Source organism: Lichenostomus cassidix, chromosome 13, assembly GCF_008360975.1.
Source record: "Lichenostomus cassidix isolate B80296 chromosome 13, HeHo_3.0, whole genome shotgun sequence".
In the NCBI taxonomy this organism is placed as follows: Eukaryota; Metazoa; Chordata; class Aves; order Passeriformes; family Meliphagidae; genus Lichenostomus; species Lichenostomus cassidix.
Genome location: NC_139494.1, coordinates 4,121,375 through 4,144,405, shown reverse-complemented (window position 1 = coordinate 4,144,405; position 23,031 = coordinate 4,121,375). Strand labels below are relative to the sequence as shown.

Below are 23,031 nucleotides of genomic sequence, written 5' to 3'. Positions count from 1 at the left end.
CTGTTCCAACACAGGACAAACACTTCCCCTCACCTCCCAGAAATATTTTGCTCCTATCTATATAAACAAGTGCCAGCTTCTCCCCTTCCTCCCTCAGCCTGCTGCCCGACTGGGGGTTCCTATGTCCTGAAGGCAAAGGGATAGAGGGAAACAACCTCTGTGTCAATCACAGAATATCAAGGGCCCTTAAAAAAACAATAGAGAAGTTATTAACTGTGAAATTCCTACCTTCCTGGCTCCAACCAGGCTAATCATATTCCTTCCTCTGTCTGAAGCTGGGATAGGAGAGAAACTTAACTATTAAGATCCCCCTGATTAATAAAACACAGAGTAAAAAGCAACCACTGAAGCCTGGAAAGAAACAATGCTGCCAGACTAGAGGAAGTCTGAAGATGTTTATCAGGATCATTCTCTGAAACAAATGGAAGAAAACACCTACACTTTACAAGGGTGGTTTTAATATTAATTATATTTTTGCTTTATTCCTTTTCTTGTCCTCTGGATAACTTCTGGGTGAGTAAAAAAAGCTCAATATTGGTAGGAAAATTTTCAATTTGTTCTTAAGCCAGAGGTTATGTTTTCCTGGAGGAGAAATTTCCTGTGGGTACTGATTTCAGCTGCATCCCTCACGTTCACAGCATTGGAAGGGTCACATCCAATTCTGGTTCTGTTGTCTCATGGAGCTCCAATCACAATAATAGCAAAGAGGAGCTAAATTTAATCTTTACTAAAGGCATGATCAGCATAGATAGAAAAGAACAAAATGGAAGCAGAAGTAGAACTGGAACATTGCTCAACTTGCAGCTATTTTAATCTTTTTTCAAGAAGAATCTAAAGCAGATTCTTTGCTAGTGCAAATTGAAGGAGAACACATTCCAGCAAGGCTGCAGTGTAACACCCCTCATGCAGAACATCCCTTCCTTCTCAGGGCTAAGATCACCAGGGCAAGGCTTCAGCAGTCAAATAAACAGGTAGAAGAACATTTAAAATACCAGACTTACACATTCCTTATACAATTAATTTGAAAACCTGAAAAAGCTTCAGTGCAGTCACCATCCTTGACTTCTCATTCATTTACATCCAAGGAGTGGGTCTGAGGAGTAACATTAACAGATCACACCAAATAGAATTGTGTCCAGTATTTTGAGACAGAGCATTTTCAGCTCGATGCTTTGTTCTCATAGCTGCAGGACACTTTGAGTAAGAAACAAATCAGAGAAAACTCAAAGCCCTTTTTCTGCAGAGCTACTGTGAGCAGATGCCTGCTCACTCCTTGAGAAATTTCCTCCCTCGAAGTCCCACAGACACTCGCCTGCTTCCCATGGATTATGGAATCCATATAAAAGCCCAGTGTAAAAGCAGTGCAAATATTATTTATTCCAACTTGGCAAACTCTGCAATTTTCCAGTGCAGTTTGATTTCTCATTATGCCACTGACTCGGTTTGAAAATTTTGAATAACTGAAGTAACATCAGTTACTTCAGGCAAACTGTAAATATTCAAGACCTGAGCAAAAATCACCAAATCGACATGGCTATGGAGGAAAAAAGCAAAGGACCCAGCTCTGCTAGACAATCTCACAGCAAAAATGTCTTCTGCACATCTTCAGTTTTCATCTACAATGTCTTGCAGTATTATGCTAACTAATACTACTGAACACATTCCACCCAGAAATTTAAGTTGATACAGTTAAGGCTCTGACTTACACTGTCAGTTTTATTGCCTCCAAACAGAGCAATTACCTGGTTTTAACCCCATGCATCTGTGTGATACCCCATCAGCCTCCAAATCCTGTGTCTGTCTTTCTACTGAGCATTGACAGCTTTTCTACCAAATCAAAGTACTTCTTATTTGTCATTAAAGTAAGTAGAACTCACAGCTCCTTTCCACAAAAGTTCAACAACTTTCAAGTTTGATTTAATATCTATATTCACATTGCTGCCAATCACACGTCATGCACCAACAGACAAATCAAAATTACAGGGCTTCTAAATTTTTTAAGTGTGTATCTTTACAGCAGCAGCCCTGCTACTTCAGCCTTTAATATCCAGAAATTATCCAAGTAACTTTGAGTTCACTCTCCAATTTTTCCATTTATCTTATTGCACACTCAAAATATTTGGGTTTCATTTCTGGCAATAGGCAAAGTCCTTTTTCTCCTTTGTTGTTAAGAGCTCTATGGCATCCTCCTTGGAGAAGAGCCTCGGGGAACATGATGCAGTGGAAGGAGTTCCTACAAGTTCCTTTAAGGAAGAAGTGGTTACATCACAAGCTTGGGCAGAACCAATAAGCAATAAAAATGACTTAATGCATAAAAGACTCAGAAAGACAAGAGTTACTGAACTCCGAGGAGTAACTAAGTTTCTCTTTGGAAGCAGTAACAGGAGCACAGCCAATTGCCTGCAAAGGTTTCACCAGAAAATCCTATTAGCCTCAAGAAAAACGTTGTGATCGTTAATGGAACTTCCCCTTTGCTTCGTATCACTTCCTCTTTGTAAGGAAAAACAGTCAAGATGCAGCACCCAGTAAAAAAAGTCAACCTTATCCATTACTTTCTGTCATCACCTCTTTATATTACTACCCTAGGAAATAAAGCCAGACGATATATAATGGAATTTCAATAAGGGCACTAGGAGGAAGCCCAGGACAACCATATTACAGGATTATGGTGTGGGATAAATGAACTTCTTTATCCACGTGATGTGCTATTTCAGAAGCTTTTCCAAAAAACTGGGAGAGATACCACTGTAAGTTGCTAAGGGACCATTTTTTGAAGGAAAACTGTTTATAATAGTTATAACTTTGAGATCCCTTGTTATGAACTTAGCAGACTGGGTGGTCCTGATTCACATTTTCAAAGCTGTCAGAAGTAATAACCTTTATTACCAAGTTCTCATTAGACTGAGAAAGATTATCTACCCTCTCTCAGAAGTACAGAGCAAATGTCTGTGCATTTCAGCAGCACAGGAACTGTGGCTCTGTAACACTTTATAGCTTTCAATATAAGAATTCATCTTTTTTTTTCCCTAAGTATCTTCTCATATGAAAAAATCTGACATTAGGATGGAGGACAGAACCACTAAGTAAGCCTTATCCACAGATAGTCTCTGGCTAGGAACAAACCAGTAACACTGGCAAGAGAAGCACGAGGAACAGGTTTCAATTTCAACATTTTCCCCAAAGTCACCATGAAGAAACAAAAAGAGTCCTAATAACATTCACATGATCATTAAAAACTGCAATCAGTGCCCTAAGTGATACAGAAATGGACGGAAACATTAGCACCAACCAAAGTGAAGATGAGAAGAGAGACTCTTAAGTGCCAGTGTGTTTATTAATGACAGTATCAACAGCAAGAAAATCCTTTAAATCCAGAAGAGGCAAGCAGAGGTGCATGCCCAGCCTCTAACTCAGTAGCAAGTTTACAGAACTACTGAGTTACACACAACAGTAGCTTATAGCTGCCTTCAGAAGACTTTAATGTACAAGAATTTCTTTTAACTGTTACCCTTGAATTTCATTCAAAAATGCTTGATCAATAAACCCTCAAACAGAGATGGTCTCTGCTGAAGCTGCTTCTCAGTTTCTACAAAGCTTTTAGAAATTTCTCCTATTTTAAATCTGAAAAAGTTAGGAATTCACACAAAATCACCCAATATTTGTAATTTAAAAACTCTTAATACAGAATGAGAAAAAACAAGGTTACTTTCTCAATACTCCACTGACTATTGTGAAAAGGACAGGACTTTATCCAAGGAACACAATCTACTGGAGTGCCCCTAAATGTCCATCACTTTTAGTATTTCATCCTTTTTTGTAAAGACAGTAAAATAGACATGGTTAAACCATTTTTCTTTTACACCAGTGAGTAATCTCTCCAGGTCAGGGCTGAAAGCCTATGAAGAATGGAAAAAGTAAATTTTAGCATGCACATCTCCAAGCCATGCTGCTCCTGTTGACAAGCCTTAAAAATTTACATTAATCAAACTGTTTCCAGAAGTCAGAAATTGCTGTGAACAATCAGGAAGAAAACTTGCAAGTGCAACTATTATTGCATTTTTTAGCAGAAGAAACAGAACCCTGATCCTGTTAGATCTGTTTGAATAAGGCAATTCCAGCCCTGCTCCCCACACCATCCATATATAGTAAGGAATGCTCTGGGCACTGTGGTGCTGCTTCTCCCAGGGATCTGTGCCAAGCAGAACCAGTGAAAGGGGAAGACTTGCAGGATCATCTCCTGCCTGAAATCAAACTGGGTGCTTGAAAAAAGTCCATCCTCTACAGCCAATGGAGTGACTACAAGGAAACAACGAAGTGGCTTAAAGAGCACACTTGAGTCCAATTTGACACCCAAAAAGCAGCTCTGGACTGCTCTGTCAGCAGTGGGAATTGTGGGAATTACCCATCACAACTCAGCCAAAGGACGTCTTCATCTCCTGAGGAAGCCACAAGGGTAACCAGCCACAAAATCCATCTTGTCTAAAAGCTGAGAGCATCCAATTTCTGTGACAATTGCTCTGATCCACTTCACTTTCCCAGAAGCTTTTCAAATGCAGGGTTGAGCTATTCTGAAGTGTTTCAGTACCCAGAAGTTCCCACTTCTCTCTTGTATTCCTAATATAGCACAGAACATCTATCCCACTCAGAGTTACCACATAGAAAAATACACATGGAGTGTCCATAACTTCTACCTGAACCCTAAAACCCTCTCATATTTTGGGACTCATACTAGAACACCTTGACACAAGCAGAAAGATCTAGAGAAGAGATTATCTCCAAGGAGCTGAGAAGATAACACTAATGGGAAGTTAACTCTAAACCAACATGAACTGGTTTGTTCTGTCCCATGTGGAAGGAAGGTGCAGCTTCAGGGGAGCTCCAGTTCAATATATAAACACAGCAAAAATGGAGCTGAGCCAGAGGAAAAGCAAAGTCAAGACTGTCTTGATCCAATCAATGACAGAGAGGCTTCAAGGCCTACGTATTCAAATATTGTCCAAGAACAAAAGGAGGTTAAGTACTTTGAATTCATCATCGTTTCGCTCAGGAGCAGGATTATTTAAGGATTGCTGTGCTCAACAGCATGAAATTCAGCCAACACTTAGGGTATTTCTGGGATGGCAAGCAGCATAATCCTTCTAATATGAGGAAGCTCAAAGAAGCAAAACCCTTTTGATGAAATTACTTAAGCTAAATAAAGTTCACCCAAATAATTCCAGACCACTGATGCAGCAGTTCTTACCCAAAAGTAACACAGACACTTAAGCATTTCCTACAGATCTGGAAGAAATGGCTGCTAAATCCTGAAGTGTTTTGCTTAAGCAAATACCCTCATAAATCTTCATCAAGTATAAAAAAACCTGCTAAAATCAAACAAACAAGCCACAGAAAAGAATAATGTTTAAAAGCTCTGATGTAATGTCCAGTGCTGATCAGCTATTCCAACTGAATTATGGCTACACTGCACTGGAAGTGTCCTTATTGCACTTGCTTTGAAACCACTGCTTCCAGAAGCTCAAGAATCCTGTGGTTACAGAACCTCTTGTCTACATAAATGAGACCCAAATTTGTTTTTCCATGAGTTCTTGTGGGTCGGTGACCTATTACAAAAACGTTTTTGATGCAATCAGGTTGGTTTATTTTCATGTTGTTAAAATAAACCTCTTTGTTTGGTGGCCCTGGTCAGAAGCACTAATGCAAACCAAACCTTCTCATTGAAGCATTGCAATCCTGCTTTTTGCTGCTGCCCTCAGCCTCTGCTGCACTTTTCCTGTGTTTGGACTCCTCCTGTGCTGGCCTATTGACAGAGCTGCTAATGGCTTCCCCTGGAAAAGAGGGGCCAATTTTTTAATTTCTTGGGTTTTTTTAGAATGTTTGCAGAAGAAATAAAAGGTTCACTCTTGGACCAGCAATAACCAAGAGCTTGGCTGTCCAGCAATGGCTGAGTAATGTATAACTCTATAATTATGTGCTGCAGACAGAGCAAGCTATGAAATTTGAGGGCATTAGTGCCCTCTAGGAGTCCACAGTACATAAACACAGTAATTAGGAACTATCATTTTCCCAAATGCACATACCCAATTAGAAAATATCACCTCTACACATCTTCAAAGAGTAAGTGGTTTCTTACAACTATTTCATTCACTGAATAGTCCCCAACGGGTAAGAAAGTGACAGCTATCATATAATTTTAAAATCTTTTTCAACAAGAGTCCCATAAACACAGAAATACAGTTCTTGGACAAGACTGATGGATGAGAAACAGTGGGAAGGATTCATCTTTGAACTAATTTATAATTAATACAGGCTTAGTTTTTCTCCTTTTTTTTTCCTCCCTAAATAAAGATGATCCAGTAGAAACCCAAAGCAGCAGGTGGTGCAGGGGACTCACAAGCCATCAGCTGAGCAAGGTTCCCTTGTTCTCTCTTTCCTTTTTACCTGTTTTTTTCCATTTTATCTCTAGAACAAGGGGTAAGAACAAGACTTACCCCTTGCATGGTACTAATCTACAGCAGAAAGATGAAATTCCTATTATCTATGTTTGTTCCCCTCACATCAAGCACAATTCCAATGAAAGTGTCAGTGTGTAGGAACACACATTATCAAACCTACAGCTGACACACACGGAGCAACTTTTGCCAGGCTGACTGGGGATTTATTTCCTCCATTCATCTGCACCTACTTTTCCATTCCTGAAACATCAGGTGCAGCAAATGCAGAATTTTCCGGCAAACTGACAGCTTGCTATAACTTCAATAGGATCATATGAAAAGGACAGGGCAAATTTTAGGCTTTTCTGAAATAATGATAAGAAATATCAACTATTTCCAAGCACAGAAACTGTACTCACATCCCAGCAGCTCATCTGTGCACATATATCAATGCTTGCAATAATGCTTGACTAATTTCAATAAAAACTAAAATTATGAACTTTAATATAAGGAGAAAAACCCCAACATCAAGATCCAAGCCACAGCTGCCTCTCCTTTGAGGTAACACCCTGAGCAGAGCACATGACACATCTGAGCACTGCTCTTTCTCAAGCACCCTGTGCCCACAGAATGACAAATTCTGCCTCCAAAAAAAGCCCCAAATATAGTTTTTTTCATGTTAAAGCTTTTTCTTAAGCTTCTGTAAGTCATGTTCCCAGTGATGCTTCTAAAAATTAACTGACCTTTTCACAATGTGGTTTAAACTACTGAAATACTGGGAATAGAACCACAGACAGTTTTATTAAGACATTAAACAGGAGAGTGACTTTCTGTATGAGCAAAACGCCAACTGAGCACACCTCAAAATGACCCAGGTTTTGCTTCTAGAGGCTGTTTCAAGCTTTTTGTTGTTGTTTCACCACAGCCTTACTGCACTAGTGATCTATACTTACACTTGAACCGCTGTGTCGCTCAGGAAAATAAACAAGTTCTACCTGCAAGCCCCTATTGACAGGAGAAGGTAAACACTAATTAATCTTGAGATACTGAGGTACAGACATTACAGAAGTGTCTCTGTGTGTATTTACTGCTTGGTTCTTACCTTGTACATTTATATTACACAATGTTAAGTTCCAAACATTAAAAGTCCATATTATTAGAATTTTAGTTTAAAAAACCCATTTGTCATTTCGCTCTTCTGAAAAATAACATTAATTCTTTAGTTTCAAGGTTATAATGACCTCAGCCCTGTGGTACATGCGTTGAAGAAAATTAAATGAGTTGCTATGAATAGTTCCTGACTAAACTGGTGGCTACAGATATGAAATCAACAGAATTCAAACGGAAATCCAGGTATTTTGGACTATAAAAATGTTAAGACAGTCTTAAAGCTTTAAGTATGCTTCAATTTGGGATAAGCATTTATTGTTCACTGTACATATAGAAAATTATTTATACTGCCTGGATATTACCACTGTACTATAGCCATAATAAAGGAACATTTTTTTTCTGAAAAACTCATTATAATAACTGAACATGTCATTTACTGTGTAAACTGGGTATCTGCATGAACCTTACTTGAGTATTTTCTCCCATCCTTAACTGCTGTGAGAATCTTGACTCTATATGGAAATGTATGTCCTGGACATCTTGCAACATTCCTTTCCAGAAAGAATGGCTTTTTGGACTAATAGCTGCAAATTCCCCTCCTCTCCCACTTTTATATTGACTGGATATCTGAATTGTGGGAACAGCAACAAGAGAGCTCTTTTAAATGAAAAAGAAAAATAATCATTCCTGACCATATCTGATTCATCACTCACACAAAGGACTAACATTTCCCTAAATTACTGGCAGTTAAGTGGTGCAAGAAAAACACATCTCAGTGAAATCTTCCAGGGCAGCCAGTGCACAGCACTGACAGATAAGTGAAGCATGTTAGCCATATCCTGGGAACATTTATTTTGGCTGTTTGAGCCCAGAGCAGCACATAATGCTGAATCAAAAGCAATACAACATTGAGCTTCCTTCTTCCTTCCACAAATTAACAAAGGTGAGCTGTCAGCTTGAGCCAAGATGAGATTCAGTACAATGTGCTACTTGCATTCCTCTCCAGTAATTGACTGAAGTGCACTAGTCACACTCAACCTGCCAATATCTATTTTACTATTTTCTCCTTTTATTTGTAGGCACACACACCCCACCCATGTAGATACACCAAAAGCTACTCTGTCCTTGCTGCTGGTTTTGTTCTCTGGGATTCCAAATGTAAAATATCAACCACACAGCTCAGCAATCCACCATTTGCATCTTGCCTAGCAGTTTCCATCATATCTCATGAATAAAACTTGTATTTATTATTTTATCTTCTTGTTGTAATTCACATTCCTCAGGGCAGCTACTGATTTTGCCTTGGTTTTGTTAAACAAGTCTTATAGGAATGAGAAATTCCTTACTGCTAACTTGACAGGTCTCTGCTAAAGTCAGATATTCAGTGTGAGCTCCTGCAGCGGGTGGAGGGCAGCTGGAGGGCCATTAAATACCTCTGCTCCAGGCATGAAAGAGCATTGCCAAAGCATCTCAGCCCTCTCCATGAAAAGGACAGCATATCCCATACATAAGTGGTGGTCAGCTCTGTCAGCAGGGGCAGAATTAGAGTTGGAAAAGATAAGCAATTCTGTTTCTTGCAACAGGTGAAAATCAGAAACTTTCCCTTTCTGGGACTGACTTACAGCCCAGCCAGCTCCACACCCCATTTCCAGCAGTGCCAATAAGCAGCTGGGCACAGGGCAAGGATGTATCCTCCTGCTCTAGAGCTTTGCCAGCTTTCCACCTTTTCCACCCGGATTTCTCAGCTGGATGAGGGTTTGGTGCGTTTAACAGCCCAAAGTGGAGATGCCTTTGATCAGTATGATTTGTGCAGCTGTAGGAAGGGTAAGTGAATATCCTCCAGGGTACAACTGAGAGGAGATGGAGCCTTCCCTGCACACTCCTGGTCCTGAGCCAGCAGCAGGATCCCACCGGGGAACTCTCTGCAGTATTAGCAGGAAGGAACTTGTGAACATGGAAAGTTGCTACATGGGGTGTTGCTGCTACTCTGTTGATATCAGGGTCAGAAACCCAAGCAGATGAAGTAGTGATGATAACATGGTCCACCCTGAAGCATTAAAATCTGCATTACAGCCCCTGGAAACTGCAGACCCACACTCCAGAGCAACACAATTCTTCAGCAAAGTAGTCAGACTGAACCCATACAAGTTAAAAAATTAGTCCCTCACAAATAAACTCAGAATTTTGCCATGTATTTTTCAGGGACACTGTCTGAAAGGGAAGCCTTGGATAAACCCCAGACTGGAGAATAAAATGGAATGGAAGTGACTCAAATAATACTAGAAAAATTCTGCAGCACCCAGTGCTCCATTCTCCATGACTGTCCCATCAGCATCCAGGAATAAAACCAATAACACCCTGTCAGATCCTCCCACCCAAAACATTCTGGCTCGTCATGTTGAACTTCTCACAATGTAAACACTCAAACAGACACTCGTTTGAAAAGCAATGCTACATTTTCTTGAAAATGCAAGGTAAGAGAGACTGCTTTGTCAGATATTGGTTACGGGATTCCTTTTTTTTAATGACTGGCATGATTTCTCAGAAGAAATGGGACCAAAATAATTAACAATATTAATTAAACATTACTTAAACTTGCAGGCATCAACCAGTGCAACAAGAGCTTCATATTGCTTAGCTTACAGATGCAGGCAGCACAAGAACTAAATAATCTATCCTCCTAACCAGGAGACCAAGCACACCCCTCCTAGTGTCACAAACTGGATTTCAAATTTGTTTATTCGTTGCCAGCTTCCACAAAGAGAGGTTAAGTTTACAGGGAAGTGTTTTCCCCTATTTAGTAAAGATGGCACTATTGTCACCCAGACTGTGACCTGGGGTTAGACACCACACATTTGTTTTTCCCTCATGACAATGGGGTGCTGAAGCAGCAATTCTGCCCAGCAGGCAAGTGTAGCTCAGGTTTTGACATATTCTACACCCAGCTCAGGAGTCAGAGGGATGCTGCTGTCTTTGGGGGGAATGCAGAGGAAATCCATCAAAGAGAATCCTCCAGCAGCCCCTGGGCACTTTGGCACCAAACCTGGTGCTACACCAACTCACCTGGGGTAGCTGGAGCAGAAAGAGAGAAATACACAACTGATAAATTGATTAAATATCCTGTCACAGCTCTAAACCCATTTTACTGTGTCTTTGTTCTCCTGCATTTCCAGATAAGCACTTTATGAGCACAATTTCCAGCTGGATGTGATACCCACCATGTCACAGGAAAATGGGGACAGAAAGCAATAAGGCTTTTTCTGAAAGGTTACATTCAAACTGTCTGATATCTTCAGAGATCCACATGGCTTCTGAAGTGTGTAGTGCATGCAGCTCCAGAAAAAACCCCAAACTGCACACACACACTGCAGACCTTGTGTGAACACCATGGATTGGTCCTTGCTGCCAAAGATTGGCTTTTGCTTACAGCAGCCAAGAACTGCCCAAAGCTTTCATTACTTCCCCAGCTCCTCCAAAGCACTCACCAATCTCTCCACTCAGCAAGGTGATTATGGAAGATGCTTTTTGTACTTCATGATTTATTTAAAGCCTGTTCAATCTCCATTTATGAAATCCAGATTGTGAAGCACCACATAACAATTCATTATCTTCCTTAGCACCTCTGGTCACTAACAGCAATTTTACAGTACACTGTGCCAAATAAATATACTTTAATACCTTAATCAAGCATTTGGGAAGCTGCTTACAAGGACTCAATGCACAGTAGCACCTCTGCAGTTAAAAGTCCAAAAATTCCCATTTGACCTCTGTCTTCAAACACACAAAACCAAAACCATACATGTATGCTAGAGTTAAAAATCTGGATTCTAGCTTTTTGTTATTTTCTTAGAGCTAATTATTTTTCCCAACTTTAAGAAGATTTGATTTGGCCATGCTTATACATTTCTCCCCCTCCCCTAAACAACAAAAACACAGCTTTAGTGCTTTCAGATGTTGAAATCTTTTATGCTTGCTAAAGACACTAATTTGAGTAGAAAGAACCAGCCATCAGCCAAAGTCCAGTCTTTTGAAGATTATACAGCTACGTGACAATTTCTGGCAGTGGGCTGTGGAAAAGTCAGGATCTGTTGGTGTCTTATATCCTGCCTCATTTTTCACAGAAATGTGTGACATACATCTGGCTCTGGGAGAAATGTCAGTTCATCTTCTAGACCCAGCAATTCGCCTCTTGTCTCTTGATCCTCTTGGCACAGGAAATTTCATAATCATTTTATCTTAAGGATCAAGCTCAGTGTTAATAGTAAAGTATAAAACTGGAATGCTAAAATACAAAACGGGTCAGCTACCTCACCACTAATCTTTATGTGCTGAAATAAAACTATACAAACTTGCTGCAACCAAAACACTGCAAACATTTTGGGTTCTCCACCATGCTGAGCACCATAGGTCATTGTCAGGGTTCTGCATCTCAGGATTCAGCACAACAACTTACACTGAAAACACTGAATTTTGCTAAGACACAGTGGTTTAGATTCCTGTGTTTTTCAAACGTGGAGTACAAACACTAAAATAAGAAGTGGTTTCTACCTTCCACAACACTTCTTCTCTCAGCTTTGTGCTGTCATTCTAACATACCTTGCAGGATGTGCTTTCAAGTGATATGGCCAAACATCACTGAGCAAATCCACAATTCTGACAATATCCTCCCTTATTAGCATTGTGAGCATTAATGTCCCACCAAAAAAAAAAAAAAATCAGAGTAAAATCCAAATAACTGGAAGGCCATCCCCATGGTGTATTTGGCAGCAGTGAGCATCAGCTCTGAAGACATGATATTTCAAGTTTACTTAATTATACAGGACACAACAAACAAAATTTTGCTCATTTGCTCAGATAATAATGATGGGAGTGCTTCAATATCCAGATAACTGAAAATAAAATGAGCTACAATATTCACCTGAGATTAAGCCCTTTGAATGCTTACCATGAGGAGTGGAACAACATACTTCCCCTGTTACTTTGAACGAAAAACCTTTATAATGTGGTATTTTGGCAGGAGCAGAAATTACTCCTGTTCTTTAAAGTCTGACCCAATGCATCTGCTTTGTTTAAAAATAAGTTAATGATTACTTTTGCATCCACTTCAATAGATCAAAAAAGAACATTTTTCCAAAAATCGAAGCAATATAAGTGATTTTTATTTGTTATTTGAAAGAAATTAAATGGAAAAAGGCCAGATTTTTTTAAATGCAACCAACATACTTTCTTCATTAACATTTTGCAATATTTGACAATACTTAATAAAATAGCTTTAATATTACCTAAAATGTTGCAATTTAGCCTTCATAAGTTACGCCAAACTTTCCACAGTCCATTCTCTAAAGCCTACTGACTCATAGCAAAAAAGCCAGATTTATAGTTTTGTCCTAAAAATGATTTAAGCAAAAATACCAAAAAGTTGCAAGTTTCCAGGCCTCCCTTTCATACTACATTAATTTAGGAAATATTTTAATGACAGGCAATCCTAAAAGAGAAGCAGAGATGCAGTATGGCTAACAGGCCAAGCTAAGAGTTCGTACAGGAAGAAAAAAAAAAAAAAGTTGAACCTTTCAAACATCACAGACTTAAAGAGACACTATTAAAGGTATTGAATTTCCTGACTTCTGCTCTCACAGTATAGATTGGTTTCATTTGCTGGCAGAGCAGCTGTACAGAAACTCAACACACACATGACACTTGAGTTTTGTTTCTGGCTATCAATAGCCAGCCCTTCTCCTGGCATTTTTTCAAAATTCTTTCAAACTTTAACTACATGAATCTTTATCTAAATATAGATATGAGAAAGACTTACTTTTATATATACATATATGCACATGTATATAAAATGAGCTTAAAACTAGGACTAGGTAGTTAGGATACTGACTCTTCAAGATGAGGTATATCAGGAAAAAACTGTTTTGTACCATGTACAGCTATGCTTAGTTTTAGAAAATTAAGTGTTTTTGTTTTGCTTCGATAAATCAGCTATGGCAAAACTCTGTACCTGAAAGTACTTTCTAATTGAATATAGGTGAAAATCTGTTATAGTCAGAATTTAAACCTCATCTCCCTTATTGCCATAGATGGAGCTTTCAGATTCATGACAAAAGTACTGAGCAAATTAATTGGAAATGTTTGGTGCACTCATTAAACAACTCAAATGCAAATCTAATTCTGAGATCATCTGAAACAGCTTTAGTACAGCATTAGCTCAATACTCCAGACTTCTCTCAAACAACTGCTAGTGGGCACTTAACTCTTGAAAGCTGCTTTAGAAAATATCAATGGGAAAATAACAAGTCCTACAAGAAATGCCTTGCAGATAACAGTTACCAATCAAGCATAAAAAGCCTGCATTCCAAACCAGCTTGTGATATTGTTCTAGTCACCCACCTCTAACAAAGAATAATTCCCCAAGGTATTTCAGTTTTACAGAGATTTTGTTCTGCTCCCACCATAAGCAGACAGAATTAATGATAATGCCAAGGAGCACACCCAGCTAAGAGCAGCAATTAGATGTAGAATTAACTTTGTTCTTTTTAATATTTAAGTTTATACTCCTGCAGGGTCAGGAGTTTTCTATAAACCGCTTCCAGATTAAGAGACATCCTATATTTACCATCTCCAAAAAAGAAAAGAAATTAACTTAATTTCTGTGAAAAGCAAAAGAAATCTACCATCTGTCCTCCACTAAGTCTTCTTTCTTCTTACCCTGGAATCCACTGCTATCACTGGCATTGGGCTACTTTAGGGGAAATGAAGTTAATCAGAAAACTAAGTATAAAGGCAGTTTTAGAAATACTGTGGCTCTCAAAGGAGACAATTTCAATTTCCATCAGTACAGACATATAAAATACAAAAATATATAATACAAAATTATTATAATTTTTTTTTACCTACATATCAATTTTAAGACTTACCTAGATAATGTCCTTTTGATAATGTTATTGAGACTCTGGCTTCACTGCCAGTTCTACTTTCTTGGCAGCTACTCCACATTTTATTTCAAGTATAAGCTATCATGTAATATAAATTCAGCTGCGTTTAAGAGCATACTTTAATTTAGGCGAGTACTCATCGCTATCTCTTTCTTAAAGGAAGTTAATTTTATTCTCATTATATATTGTGGATGACCATTAACAGTGAGGGTGAAAATGTGTGGCTTTTCCATAGGTATAAATAGAGATACTTACAGCCGTTCAAGTTGTTTCAGATCCTGAAAAGCTCCACGTTCTATCACACTGATCTGATTTTCTTCCAAGTGTCTGCAATTCCAGAAACACCAGTTAATTTTAACACAATACAAGAGCATCACCACTTCTCTTCACATATTATCAGAATGCTTTTCATCTAAGTATCGATAACAGTTATAATTAGAGATTATTAAAAAATCAGGACAGAGAAACACTGCTTCTCTTGGTCACTAAGAAGAAACCAACTCCAAATTTGCCTCCTGATCCCCACAGTTGGTTAATATTTTTGTTCCCACACTTCTGTAACCACAACCATGTTGCTCAGAAAGGTATTGGTCTGGAGGCTGTTACATCCTTGGTACATTCCTAATCCTTCTAGGATATTTATGTAACATAATAGAGGTAACTACAGTCCATAACAGGAATCCACTCAATGGCAACAAATTTTTTGTGCAGACTCTGTTCTGCACAGATTTCAGGCTCGTTCTGGAGCAAACCCTCTGTCAGTAACCCAAAGGGGTTGCATCCCCCAGGAATGGCAGCTATGTGACACAACAGTCCAACCATACAACAGGGTGCAAAAACACAGGGGAAAGCTCCCAGCTTCCCACTGGGGCTTATCCTGCTTCTCTCCACTCCTGGGGCTGAGGCTGGGATAAGTTACAAGCATGGGAGACTGACTTCTCCCTGATTTACAGTGTGCAGAGATGACTGTCGTTCACCCAGCAGAAATGCTCTTGAGAGGTGAAGTAGAAGCCAAGGAACAGAGACCCAACAGTTCCATTTGAGGTGACCTTTTCCCTCCCTAAGCTCTGCCTTCCAACACATCCCCATTCCTGTTTCTGTATGAGCACACAGATGTAAGGACTGAACACCTCTGAACACTCTGTGGCTTTAGATAAAAGACAGAGAGAACAACTCAGCACACAGTGAGTCTGGGCTCAGTGCAGACCAAGGAAAAGCACTATTCCTGCCTGTTCCCAAAAGCCACTCCTCTGCCCTCCATCCTCTGAGGATGCTCAGAGCTGCTCGACTGGACAGGAGCTGAGAGCACAAGCAGCAAGAGAGTATTCCACATGTAAGACCAAGGAGATAAAAATATAAAGTTAAAAAAAATCAAGCATGTGAACTACAAAGTCATGTTGCTTAAAGGACAGCAAGGAAACACTGCATGAGGAAAGGAAAAAGGATGTAGCTGTAAAGGATAAAAAGAAAAGGTGCACAAAGGAGTTCTTTGCATGTGTGGTGCTTGCTTGAGACTGGAAGGTTTTTTCCTGCTGTATAGCTCTACAAGTTTCCAGCTCCCCTGTTTCTAGTCCTCATTCTGAAGTGTGCAAACAGGACTAGGCTCCCTTTCTAGGAGCACTGGATAGACTGCAGATTTCTGCCTTCTCACCATAACCTCCAGCAAACAGGACAGGGAGGAAAAGAGCAAAACTAGGGGTTTATTAAGAGAAATATGAAGAGACCAAAAGAGAAACCAAAGAAAAATTAAGGAAGATCTGAAGAAGGTTTTATTCCAATAGCAGACATGACTCAATGTCTAAACAAATGAGTTACATAAACCTGGAATTAATACAGGACAAAAGCTCCACGTGAAGATGGCAGTTGTACATTTTGGTTATTCCTAAATTCATGACAGACTGCAGCAGCATTAGACAATGTCTGACACTATAAAAACCCAACCAAACTGAATCAACTACTGACATTAATATAGTATAGAACATGTATTTTAATAGACTCTCAAAATGGAATTGACAGTTGGGATGGGAGCCAAGGAAATCTAAACAACTCCTCTGCTAGAGATGAGAGAAACACCACAGGAACAAAAAGTCTTCCCCTAGATTTGAAGTGTTTCCTTAGTATATGACAACTTGTTCACAAGTGTTAAGGTAGCAAGAGAAAACACTCACTTTTTCCTTAGCAGGACTTGAATAATTACTTGAATTATCACTAAGTAACTGTAACAGTTCAACAGTTGCAGCTTTAAGGGCTTGTTTTAGAAATATACTCAGAGGAGAATTTTCAGCACTAAGTTAATGGTGCTGTTTGAGGTTCCTGTAGACAAAACAGCACATCAGGAATGACAGTCTGTAGACTGATTTTCTATTTAGAGGTATGGGTAAGCTCTTGACAAATACTCTGACATAATGAGAGAGCACCACCTGAAATCTTGGTATTTATGACTGCTTACTAAACTAAAAAAACTCACAGGTTTCCTTCTGTATGAGTTATGCACCTATTCCTGATCAACTTCTGCTTAATCTTAGGTAAAATGCTATTAATGGGACTGTACCTTAAAGTGGCCAAAATCTGAAAGTCTATTTTTGCTGGTGTTTCAATACAATTGATATGCCTAAGTGATTGTAAAGCAGACCAAAGTCTGCCACAGGACTTATTCAAGGGTAGTAAGAAACAATTAAATAGCTCTGAAACTGCAGTCACTTTAGTGTAGAGCTAGAATTCACTGTTTCACATGACAAACTGTACCAGCTGCATGGTTTAAAAAGAATATCAACAACTGAATAATGTGCCAAAATTACTAGAATTTCATCTCTGTAATTATGGACATTCTAAGTAGTAGCACTCCAAAACAGTCATGTAAAAAAACAGACAAGCTTTGTGTTATACTCACAAGACACGAAGATTCTTCAGCCCCGTGAAGTCCGTCTTGGTGATTCTTGTGATGTTATTTTTCTCTAGATCCCTGCAGAGGAAAGAGAAAGCAGCATTCAGACACTATAACTGACACCCAAAATTCCCTCAGCAGAAAGTATCTGCATTGCTGGAGCATCCACCAGCTGCTCAAAGTGCACAAACAAACATTTCCATTAAAATCTCTAAAAGCAAGTCACTGATCCTGATGCATTTTGCCTCCTCCTCTGTGTTGTTTGCACAGATGAAGTTTCTCCCATTTTTGTTTCTAGTATCATTGCTCACTACATTCTTCTTTCTCCCTCAAAGACTCCAATTCTGTAAGAGGCTGTATATATCCAAGACCCAATTGGTACAAAACAGCTGAAACCAGAGTACTGAGCCCCAAAATTAGTATTCTAGACCCAAGAGAGTCCAACCTGCTGCAGAAGCTCTGGCCACACAGAGCCTGAAGGGAGGACAGCTTAGTTCAGTGCCTCCTAAGTGTGGTGCTACCCAGAGGAGTGGAACATCTCCTGGTGCCATAGGACCTGGCTTGTCATTTTCTCCCCTCTACACCTGCATTGGCTAAGCACCCCTAGAGTTCCGCCACTTGAGCACATCCTGTTTTTTGGCCTTAGGTATTTCACGGTTTTCAATCCTGTTCACACTGGACCTGACCTAGGGCTATCCAACAGGGACGAGACAAACAGCTGGTCTTTCTTTCTGGTCTTCATGCCATCAAAAATATGGCATGGAGACACAGAATGTAAAATACTTTTGGCATAATTTTTTCAAACATTTGACATCAATCTTTCAATAAGTCTAAGATGCAAGCAAGACCTTAACTGGATTGAAGCAGTATGTGATGCTCTAAAGAACAGAAATAAATGTTTAAGAATATTGGAATCTACTTCTAATGGTTATTGACAGACATCAAAATAACGCTAATAAAATCCTGAAGTCATAAAATGGATTATAAACAGATTTTACAAACTGTAAGAGTTAGTTCATGCATCTTAGCACGAGACATTCATATAATTCAAGAAACATTCTCCTGTCAAGAAATCACAGATGGAAAGTAAGCATAAAGAGAGGGAAATGAGAGGAAAAAATGTCCCTATGTTTCAGCTATATGAACAAGACAGCCAGTATCCCTACTTGACTTAGGTCAGCTATATCTTAAAAGGTTCACTGCAGAAAAGAACCCACAAAGCCTCTACAGGGCAGTTTCACTGCCTGCACCAACTATTCTGTTACATTTATCTTTATCCCTTCGATTGACTCATGCTTTTCCCCAAGAATACCTTTGAATCACTGCCTACATTTTTCAGATTTTCCAGCCCAATTTCCTCTTCTATTCTCAGTTCAGTTCTACCCTGGTGCATCATTAACTACTCACTGGTGTGCCAGCGAGCTGATTGCAAGAAACATTGGAAAGAATTACGTCTGGAGTAAGCAACGCGTAAATAGCTCGTGTTTGACTTGCTTGTTGCTCCCCATCTGCTTTTCATGGCATTCCATCACTAATTTTCCCTTTATCTCTGAGAAGCTCTAGAAAAACACAGCATTAAGCTGGCTGGAATTCCCCAAGGCAGAGAGGAGGCAGCCAAGGGACATGGAGCAACACAGTGTCCGTGGCCCCAGGTTTGTGTATTTTGGTAAGACGTGATCCCAGCAGAGCTTTACTTGGCTTGGACAAGGGCATGCAGAACCACCATGGCTGCATCCACACAGCAACCTCCCCACCACACCCAGTCCAGGACACCAATCCCACACAGCAGCAGAATTCCTTTCTGCTTGCAGCCCCAGGAACACTCAACATTCTTCCCCTGGGGAAATCTGCAGCTCTCTGTTCTGGAAGACTCTAACATTCCTTGATCAACACATATCCTGAGATTGCTTTTTCCTCTCCTCCTGCAGATTGGCACAGCCTATCCTGTATACACAATATCAATCATTCTATTAATCATTTGCAAAGTTTAGTGTCTAAATGAAAGGTTTCCATTTCTGTTATTCGAATTACTTGCACAATGTCCTAACCTTAAGAGAAACATTCTTCATGAAGTTCACTTTCCTCAAACCATAACTGCAGCCTCTGTCTGTTTTAAAAAACAGTGTTTACCTTCTGAACATTTGCCTCTTCCAGCAGGCTCTGCCTCAAGCCTTATCTGCCATTTGAAGAAAAACAGACTAAAACTGTGATGAACTACTTAAAATTTCCTCCTCCCGTTCACAGTAGGTCTAACACTGCTGCAAAGCACCAGATTGCCACAGGTTACCCCATTAGTCAATTAAACTTTGTGACTGAAGTTACTGAACTAATGCAGACATTAGTGGTTTACAGCTGGTATTTGTGGGCAACATAATATTTTATGTTTCCTTTATAAAGTTTGGCAGCTGATTATGGGCTCACTAGTGGGTTTCAACTACAAAGAGCTAAACCTTAACATGTAATCTTGGTTGGATTTCAAACACATCAGTGTTCAAAAGCACTCTTGGAACCAAAGAGATTTCTTGGAAAAGAAACAATATAGGTCTAAGACACAAAGAAAATAATACAATAAAGGCAAATTTAATTTTTATTTAACTTCAACACATATCTATATCCAGATGAAATAATTCTGCATAATATTCTTATTGTACAGAATTCCTGCATTTTGGGTAATATGTGTGGCCAAGCAGATCCTGAATCCTACTCAACACAACTATCTCACCCACAGGACCAGCTACTACTATTGGTCATTTCACATTCAAATAAGATTGTCTCATCAACTAAAAACATCTAAGAAAACTCCATTAAGGAACACAGGCCTCTTCTGGAGTGTCGGTAGCAAAGTTAATTATCACTCCATTAAAAAGAAATCAGAAATGACATCTACACCAGCTTTGGTAAAGCTCTTAGCATTAGGTCTTTCTTGTCAATTTTAAAATTTTTTTAGGATAATTTGTAGGCTAAAGTATGCTAAGGACAATGCAGCTACAGGGGTAAGCTTTAAGAAAACAGACATGGAAGGAATGATTTCAGTGAGAATAGAAACATGAATTGGACTAGAACAGTATAAGACATCATGAAAGTGAGTTCAGATGAGCTATTAAGGGAGCTTTACTCATAAACATGTCCTGCTATGTCCTAATAACAATTTAATTCAACACATATTTTGTAGATGCTGAAGACTGAGTCACACAATGTACACACTTATTACAAACAGGGATGCTTGGAGCAACTGGAGCAAATCCTGCTTCATTGCAATAATTCCTCTGAATTGCTTCATCTTTCATTCTTCTCTAAAGACAATCAAGTGAATTTAAGACAGACATTTCAATGTTTTAAAGCACCAACATTCCCTGGAGCACATCAGGAGTGCATAGATTTCCTCTGCTACATTACTTCAATTTCAGCTGATGATTATTCTCTTCAGCCACTCAACTCTTCCAAAACATCCGGACACTGTTCTCAGCCTCCACCCTCCTCCTTGGACTGGATCAAGTTTATGTCTCGAGAAGTAAATCCACTTGTCTCTTCACACTTTGTGCTTCAGCCTTCTGGGCTCTGAAGCCTTGGCAAACACAGCCCTCACTCATCCTGGGCAGCTCTGAGCCTCTCCTCTCTGATAGACAAGATCAGGACCGAGTCTGACACCCTCACAATGAGCAGCACAGCTCTTACACAAGAGCCAACAGCAACAGCAATCAGATGTGCTGAAGTCTTGCACAATCTTCAGCTCAATAATTCAGTAGTTATGCCTAAATAGAATACCATATCCAACATTCAAATCCTTTTATATACAAAGATGCGGAAATTCAAAAGCAATACTGCTAGATTGTAACAAGGTCCTATTACAGTCAGAGATTATTTTGCTACCATCTGAAGCCTCTCTTTATTATAATATCCAAGATAATCTGGATAATCAAGTTTGGGCCCTTGTCATAGTCACGAATTTTACATCCTGGTCAATCCCTAACTTAATTCCTCAGCATTTCTAAGACTACAGGTTTGGGGTCTGTTAATCAGCTGCCCATCTTAGAGCTCTGGTTTCCCAGTTATGCTTTTCCAGGCACACAAAAGCCAAATTCTTACTGAAGTCTTACTAAAACACATTGACCAGTTTTCTCTCTGTCCAACTCTGTAATGGTTTGGTTTTGAAGCCTCTGATATATGGGCACTGTACAAGTTCATGGGCACACAAGATACTCTCACTCTGATGTTCTTACTGTAAGTGCTGTATTTGCTGTAATACAAGCTTCTATTTTGTGCTTTAAAAAAAATTACCATTTTTTTCTGATCTGAGAAACTACCAGACTTCTTGCCTTAAATTGAGTTCCCTAAGTGCTCAAAAGCAACAAATTTTCCTGTTCCAGAGAACTCTCAAGTGCCAATCTGGCAAACACAGTGACATTAATAACAACAAAACCAAAGATTTCTGATACCCAGTAATTTTATGGCAGTAGCTGATTTTGCATTTCAATGACAAACACAAGTTCTAGATGGGCAGCATTTTGGAAAATATTTATTAATTGTCTAATTAATATTATTTATCTTTAGCCTAACGTAACATTACACAAAATGAAAATTCATGGAAAGTAAAAGGAGAAGGAGCACTGGACTTCACTGCAGTCCTCATACATTTAATTTATATTAATAAAGAATTCAATGAGAGCAGTAGAGAAACTCATCTCAATAAGAGCAGTAGGGAAACTGTATTTAAGGAAAAACTATCTGCCATGCACTTCAAAAAACAGCTCTTACCCAAGTTAAACAGCACTAGGATTCTTTCCTGTCCAGCTGCTTCCTAAGTAAGGTAAATATTCATTTCTAGTCATAGAACCTCAAACACAAAGTTCAGTTTCTGTTCCTGTTACGTTTCCAAAGTGCTTACCACACACCAGTTCAAAGCTACACACATTTGTGTCACATTAGGGACAAAAAAATCAGCCCAGAGCCCAACACTCCAAAAGGAATCTCAATTCAACCAACACCCCACAATCTACAGGGAAGATGCATTTCTCTTCATCTCATTTTTGGTATTTTCCAAGAAGGAGTGCATAAAATTTCTAAGTCACACAGAACAGAGCACTTGGGAACTTAAAGTCTGTCTTGTTCCCTCTAAAAACAGATCAGGATTCAACAGACCATCTAGAATTCCCATCAAAACAAAGCTCACCTGGGAGACATGGAACTTTCAAAAGTTCATGAAGAACAGAAGAAAAATAATTTTCCAAGAACTATAAGAGCACCTGTCTGGAAGTGACAGCACACATCCTTTGCTATGATTAATTTGTACTACATTCCAAAGGATTTATTTTAAACTGTAAATCAACATCGAAAATATGGGAGCTAAAATCCAAGTGATAATGAATGAATCCAGATTTCTGGATCTAAGGATGTTTTTCATTAGCCCAATTCCTCCAAATAAGTAAAGCAGCACTCATTCTTGAGAAACAAGGCTTTGACTTTGCCACTGCACTGCTGAAGAGCTTCATCAGCCCAAATCAAGCAGTCACAGCTTGGTCATCCCTTGGAAATGTTTCTGTGTGCTTTGTGTTCCCCATTCCCAGGCACCACCCCAGCTAACCATGAACCCAAACACCAGCACCTGAGCTGGAAGAATCCTGCATTTCCCACAGGAATGCACTGTTTCACCACTGACCTGGCTACCTCT

The 23,031-nt window shown here is 39.3% G+C and overlaps 1 protein-coding gene across 2 annotated transcripts in view; it reads right to left on the bottom strand.

Annotated features, from left to right (window-relative positions):
• The window catches only part of SLIT3 (slit guidance ligand 3), a 457,068-nt gene that overhangs the window by 418,944 nt on the left and 15,093 nt on the right, over positions 1–23,031 (bottom strand). For both annotated transcript variants that reach the window (XM_085073420.1, XM_085073421.1), the window contains 2 exons: positions 17,370–17,441; positions 14,735–14,806 (listed from right to left, as the gene is read on the bottom strand). In XM_085073420.1, the coding sequence (XP_084929546.1) occupies positions 14,735–14,806; positions 17,370–17,441 (144 nt within the window). The remainder of the gene's footprint in view (positions 1–14,734; positions 14,807–17,369; positions 17,442–23,031) is intronic.